The 6,702-nt window shown below is 57.4% G+C and overlaps 1 protein-coding gene across 2 annotated transcripts in view; it reads right to left on the bottom strand.

Moving 5' to 3' along the window:
* Positions 1–4: 4 nt before the first annotated feature.
* The window catches only part of SNPH (syntaphilin), a 42,494-nt gene continuing 35,796 nt past the window's right edge, over positions 5–6,702 (bottom strand). For both annotated transcript variants that reach the window (XM_025400423.1, XM_025400422.1), the window contains one exon: positions 5–4,443. In XM_025400423.1, coding sequence (XP_025256208.1) covers positions 3,267–4,443 — 1,177 coding nt within the window. In that variant the 3' untranslated portion in view covers positions 5–3,266. The remainder of the gene's footprint in view (positions 4,444–6,702) is intronic.

Here is a 6,702-nt window from a genome sequence, read left to right as displayed (position 1 = left end):
GGGCTTGCTGTGTTTTCATGCTTTAATTCAGAGTTGTCTGCTGCAGGTACAACTCTGTCTGAACAAAAGGACAAAGGAGACAAGAGTCAAGATCCCTCCCCGCCTCCCCACTTCCCACATCCCCTGAATTCTTCGTCAAAGGGATGGCATAATATGGGAGTGCACTGTGACCTGTTTGCATTGTCCCCTAGGTCAGAGGGGGGTTGTGAGTTCTCTGGCCAGAGGCCCCTGGGTAGGCCTTGGCCCCAGAACCTTGCAGTTTGTCCCACCCCTCCCCAAAGTGCTGTAAGATACCCCTGTGCTAGTGGCAATTGGGAAGGGTGTGTCAGTGAGAAGCTAAGTGATCCCCTTGGGAGAAATCTACAATCGACTCCACTCAAGCCCAGCTCTCTGTGCAGAGCCCGGGCCCCAGCGTCCGATTCCTGCCTGAGCCTGGACTGGCCGGGCAGTAGGGCCACTCTGGCCCAAGCCCTAGAACTCAGGAGAAGCCATGTCTGGCCACCAGGCTCCAGAACGTGGTTCCTGGGGACACTGTTCCTCAGGACCTCATCAGCTCTGGCCAGACGCTGGGGAAAGGGGAGGCCCCAAAGATTTCTGTTTCAGAAACTGAGGGCAGGAGGAAAAGGTCGCAGCCCAACGGGATTAGGCAGGAAGGAAAAGGGTCGCTGTGGAGGGTGAGCTCTCTCAGGGGGAGGCCCCACCCCATCTTTGCCCTCCCAGCCCCGTCTGTACCCTGCCTCTTCAGGGCATGGCGCCTGAGCAGCAGCTGCTGCACCTCCACCGCCTGGAGCCGCACAGGCAGCCTGCACCTTTGCATAGATGCGGGATCTGAGCACACACACACACACTCCAGAGCTGGGCCAGGGCCATCGGCTGCCACAGTCCCAGGGCCTGTCCCAGGGCTGAGTGGGGAGCTGCTTCCTCCACTGACAAGAAGAAAAGCCCATCAAAGGCCCCAGGAGAACCCCCGAAAGAGAGGACCCTCAACACTGTGGGCCAGGGCCCTCATGACCCACACTGGTGGTCTCAGGCCAGAATAGGAGTAGAGGGCTGCTGCTGGCTACACTCACCTCCTCCACAGGCCTCAGGCCCAACCACAGCCCACTCCTCCACAGGTGGCTTCTCTAGCAGCAGGGACAGAGTAGACTGTGGCCCCAGCCCTGTCACATCCACCAAAACACAAGACACAACAGGAAGGCCACAGACGCAAGACACAGACAGGAGCAGAGGGGCTTGAAGCTTGACTAAATTCCAGTGGTGAAAAATAGAGAGATTTTATGTTGTCAAATATAGTTCATACATTTCTTTTCTTGGCAAAGCTTTGACTATGTCTAAGGAGACTACGCAGCTCCATGAGTGCGCAGCACAGGAGGCTGGGTCCGCGGCCAGTCCTGTTTTGGCTTTGGATTGGTTTTGTCCACTGCCCGCTCCGTGGCATGGCCACAGTGTCCTGCGGGGGCAGCCCCAGCCAGGCCTCAGGCATTTGGGTTTGGTTTGGCTGGGTTGGGGCATATTCCACAAAGGATGGCTGGTCTGAGGCCCTGACCAAGGCGGGGGGAGCTTTGGAGGCACAAAGCGTGTGGCAGAGGGGGGCTCCTGCCCCGAGGGCTGGTCCAGCTGCCCCCTCCCAGTGCATGCAGGTGCCCCGCCTTGCGTGGAGGGCACCGAACAGAAGGGCAGAGCCCATGAGTCAGGCAATGGCTGTTGGAGCATTGGGGTGAGGGCAAGCAACCTTGGCAGAGAACCAGAGTGGCCCTTAGGCTAGAGGGGCGAGTAAGACACAGGGTCCCTCCAACCCCCCAGATGTGGGGCCTCGCCTCTGAAGAGTGGGAGGGACAACCAGATGGTTGTAACCCCTGTGGGGGAAGAGGAGTGAGTTTACTTGGTAAGATAATAAAGGTAATAAGAATGTCAGCAGCGTGGCTGGGGGACTCAGTATGGTCCCGGGAAAGGAGTTGGGGCAGTGAACTTCCCAGGCTGACTGGCCTTGGGCTGGGAGCAGGGAGGCTGCAGGGTGCCTGCCAGCTCTGCCATGCCCCTGCCTGGGAAACCTATCCCAGGACACCGTGCTTTGGCCTGGACGAACATCGTGGCTTCAGTACGCCATCCTGCGATTCATCCTGCCAGAGTCCCCCACCCTCCTCCAGAGGCAGATAGGTTTAAGGTTTAGGAACCCTCATCTCAGACAGCAAGCAGCCATCTCACTGGAGACCCTTGGATGGCTGAGAACCAACCCCAAAATGAACATAGTGCAAAGCAGAAGTTGGGCCCGAGGGCCCCAGAGAAACTCGGGGCAAGTTCCTGGGGGCAGTCATGGCCTCTGGCTTTTTCAGTAAGCTGTGGATTCCTGAGTCCAGCCCTGCCTCCCAGCCTGCAGATGAGATGGCCTCACCTTGGAAGACTGAGGGAGCCCCCTTGGGCTTCTGCCCCCTGCCTCCTCTTCTTGTGCTGGTGGATTCTCCAGCTGGGAGCTGGGACTCAGGCAGGCCCTCCTACCCCAGCACTGAGCTTGCCGGGCTTAGCTGCCTCACAGGAATAATGATTGACACACCCAGAAGTGCCAAGAGGAAAGGGATGACGGGAAGGCCTGGGATGAACAGACAGACACAGAACCCACACTGCCCTCCGCCACCTTGCGCCCAGCCCCGTCTCTCCTCCAGCCTGTGGCCTTGACCGAGCTCCTGAGTCCCAAGGTGGGGAGCAGTCTGGGGAGGCTGGAACGCCGGCCCAGCCCAGTGGTTCCAGCCTCTGCTCTGAGCCCTGGGTCAGTGATCTACACTTTAGGCCATGGCTGCTTCCATTTGAGGAGAGAGCGCTGGCCCAGGAGCCTGGGCTGAGGGCAAGGTGGCTTGGAAGAGCAGGTATGGAGTGAGCAGGGCACTGGACAGGATGGTGCAGGGCAAGGGCCTGTGGGCAACTCAAGCCCGGCTTCTCCAGATAAAGACAGCCAGAGGCTTCCTGAGCAGGGCCAGCCCTGTCTGAAGGGCCAGGGGGACAGAGGGCCCTCGCGCCCTCCCCTCCCTGCGATTTGTCCAGCCGGTGTGCCTCCTGCCTTGGGTCTGCCTTCCCTGCTCTCCATCGAAGCTTTGGGATGCCTTTCTCCAACCCCTGCTCCTGCCACGAGACTGTTTTAACATCCTGAAAAAAAGAAACAGTTCCACACCCAAAACTAAATAAATAAGATGATGCCCATGGGAGAAGGGAGGGGGACGGCATCCCTACAATCAGTGGTCAGGCTGCAGGCGCCGCGGCCGGAATGGGCCTCCTCAGAGCTGGGAGCCGCCGCCCGCCGGGCTGGGACTGGGCTGGCTCAGCGAGCGGCAGCTGATCCTGCGGATGGAGTGCAAGGCCACAGTGCAGCAGCCCCGAAGCAGGGAGCTGATGTTGTAGATGGGCTGGCCGTGGCGCCGCTGGGAGCGGCAAAGCCAGGCCACCGTGGGCACGGCCGGCACCACCACAGCCAGCAGATCCACGATGTAGTGGCGGCTCCAGTAGCTCTTGGGCTCCTTCTCGGCTGCGGCAGCCTCCTCCTCCTCCTCCACGGGGCACACCACGCTCACTGACTGGCCAGGGTTGGGGTTGGCACCAGGCCGCTGTGGGGTGGGTCCACGGGTGATGGGCTCTGGGGCCTCTAGCTCGTCACCCACCGTCACCACCACTGCTGAATTGGGGTCTCTGGGCCCCGGAGGGTGAGCGTCCAGCTCTGGGCACCCGTCCCCTGACTCAGGGTCTGTCCCACAGACCTGGGCCTGGGTCACTTTCTCCAGGATGGTGTCAAGGTCAGGCTGGTACTGCACGAAGTCTGTCTGGATGGCACGCTCCTGCATGCAGCTGGCCTGCACGCCAGCCTCCATGCCACACAGCAGCTTCTCATAGGTGCTGCTGGCGGGGAAGCGGGGGCCCAGGCCAAAGGAGCTGTGCAGCGAGGTCTCCTCGGTGCCACAGTCCACCCCGGACGACAGCAGGCTGCTGGCCTCCAGGGCGTCCGTCCGGCTCAGTGTGTCATCAGCTGCCGCAAAGCCACTGTCTGCCCCATCCTCAGCAGAGCCATTGGAGGGATCGCCCGGCTGGCGGTCACCACAGACGGCCGGGTCACTCAGCTTGGTGTAGGTGGAGCTGCGGGTGAGGGAGCGGGCAGGGGACCCGCCGGCTGACTCCCCGGTGCCATCCTCCTTGGCCATGCCGTTCTGGGCCACCTCCATGCTATGCAGCAGCGTCTCCAGCTTCTTGTTCTGGATGTTGATGTCCACGAAGTACTTCTGCAGCCCCTTGTCCTTGTCAATCAGGTTGTTCTTGACAGTGTCAATGACCTGCTTGAGCTGCTTGATCTCCTTTCGGGCTTCCTTCAGGGCCAGCTGGGCCTCCACGCGGTGGCACTCCTCCTCAATCCAGTCCTCCTGCATGCGTGACAGCTGCGTCTTCAGGTCATCAATCTCCGTGTCCCTGTGAGCCGAGGAGACACACACACGCTCACTGCCTGCCTGCCTGGTCTGTCGCCTGCCTGGTCTGTCACCGCCAAGGAGAGGCAAGGAGAGGAAAATGTTGCCAAAGATGAAGGGCCCTGTGCTGCTGTGGCTCAGAGCCCAAAACAGAAGGACAAACTCAATGCCTTTTTATTATAGGTGGGAATGAGAGTGGCTGGGGAGAGCGGCTGGGGGGTGAAGACAGGAGAAGCCTCCACCTGGAGAGGGTAGAAAGGTCGGAGGAGACGCCACTCGTATTCCTTCCCCAATCCCCTCCCCAGAATGCAGACGACTCTCAACATTCAAATCCATCATCTAGAGAAGAGACTAGACAACAAAGATCCTTATAAGTTTTATAGCTACTCCTATAAAAACCTAATAAAATCTTAATGTAAAACCACAAAAACTAGGCAGAAAATCTCTGCTCTATAGAAAGTGATGTAGCCTCCTACTAAAGCAGGTTGCAGAAAGTTTTAGTGGAGGAATATTTGGCCAGAGACCCCTGGGGAGAGAAATGAGCCTTCAATGTTGGGGGAGGCTGATGATTTTACATCATCCCTCATGCAGAGCGATGAGAAGTGGTGGGTGGAATAGGGGAGAATGATGAGAACAGGGTGACTCTCATCTATCCATGCTAGAAGCTTCTTCTTTGTATCTCCTTGTATCTTTGTATCTTAAAGAGGAAAGGCTGAAAAGATCAATGAGAAAGGCACAGAGTTACTCCTAAGAGACAAGGGCAAGCACCAGGTGAACAAGACAGTCAGCAGACTCTTGTCCAGAAAGGCTCAGGCTTTTCAAATTCCCGAGTCACAGACGAATCCAGGGGTGCAAGGGGAGGGCGGTAAGTTAGAAAAATATCCCATCAGATCTAGAGGTAAAACCAGAGTGAGACAGAAGGCAACTGATTAACACTAGTGAGGCAGAAGGAAAAGCATCCAGGAGACGTCAAACCCCGTCCTGAGCATTTGTGCTCACTTCCTAGTGGCAGCCCGCATGAGCCCCCTCAGCCTAAACCCTACATTCCCATCAGTAAAATCTACAAATGCCGTGGCTGTCACTCTGGGGTTTATCAGCCCAGCAGAGTGACCGTCCCAGATCAAGCACCGTATACTTTTCAAAACCAGATCAGAAATTTCCTTCAGGAAATGGGCCCAGGAATCTCATTCCACAATATGCTGGAGGGACTGGGGGCTGAGGGGATGCAGCGGCCACAAAGGTCAGCAATGGTATCACCTAGAAGGCCCCACCCACCCATCAGGACACAGCTGGAGCTGCTTAGAGTACCAATAACAGACAAGGCAACAGGTACTGGGGAGCAGGAGATACCTGGTCTTCACCCTTCTTGCCTCCAGGTGGGGGGCCCACTCTAGGTAACCCTCTTGGCCTCTCACCCTGCTCCTCACTCACACCTCACCCTGGGAGAAAGAGTGAGTTTGAAAGAAGGAACTGGGCATGATCCGCTCAGCCAGTCTCTGCCTCTCTCTCCTTGGGGCCCAGCCAAACCCCAGGGAGCCATGGCTTGGAGCCCTGTCCATACCTCAGTGGGCATCACATTTGAAGGGCATCTTGAAGAATACGTTTGCCCAGGGAGCAAGATGGGGGCAGGGCATCTCAAGTGGTTGGGACACAGATACGAGAGCACAGAGGTGCAAAAGCACATGGTGTCTTTGAGGAACAGAAGGTGGGCCACTGCGGGAAGCACAGGCATGAAACTCAGTATGGAGAGTGTGGGGAGACTGACAATACTTCATGTAGAGACCTGCCATAGGTTCCTGTGGGAGTAACAGGCCACAGTAACCAGGGAGTCAAGGTGTGGGCAAAGCCACGCCAGGGCATCCTGCCCAAACCACACAGGGCAGATGGTCTGCTCTAAGCCGTGGGGCTGGCCCTAGAAATGAAGCTGGGAGATGGGCCATCTGCTCCCTGAGGCATTAGTGCAAAAGGCCACGCAGGTCCTGGGCATCACTGGGAAGATGAGGGAAAATAAAAATAGAAATCCTCAAATCCTCGCTCTGCAGACAATGAAGCTCGCTGAATGCTACCCGTAACCGCCTGCAGTTTAAAACCACAACCAATCCAAACTGGGTTGGCTGCTTGGCAGAGCTGTGGTCAAGAACGATGTGGTCATGCATACAGCGTGATCCCATTTATATGAAATGTCCAGAATAGACAAATCCATAGAGACAGAAAAATTAGTGGTTGCCAGGCACTAGGGCAGTTGGAGAGAAATTGGGGGTGA

Source organism: Theropithecus gelada, chromosome 10 (assembly GCF_003255815.1).
Source record: "Theropithecus gelada isolate Dixy chromosome 10, Tgel_1.0, whole genome shotgun sequence".
Lineage (NCBI taxonomy): Eukaryota > Metazoa > Chordata > Mammalia > Primates > Cercopithecidae > Theropithecus > Theropithecus gelada.
This window is presented reverse-complemented; position numbering and strand designations above follow the sequence as displayed.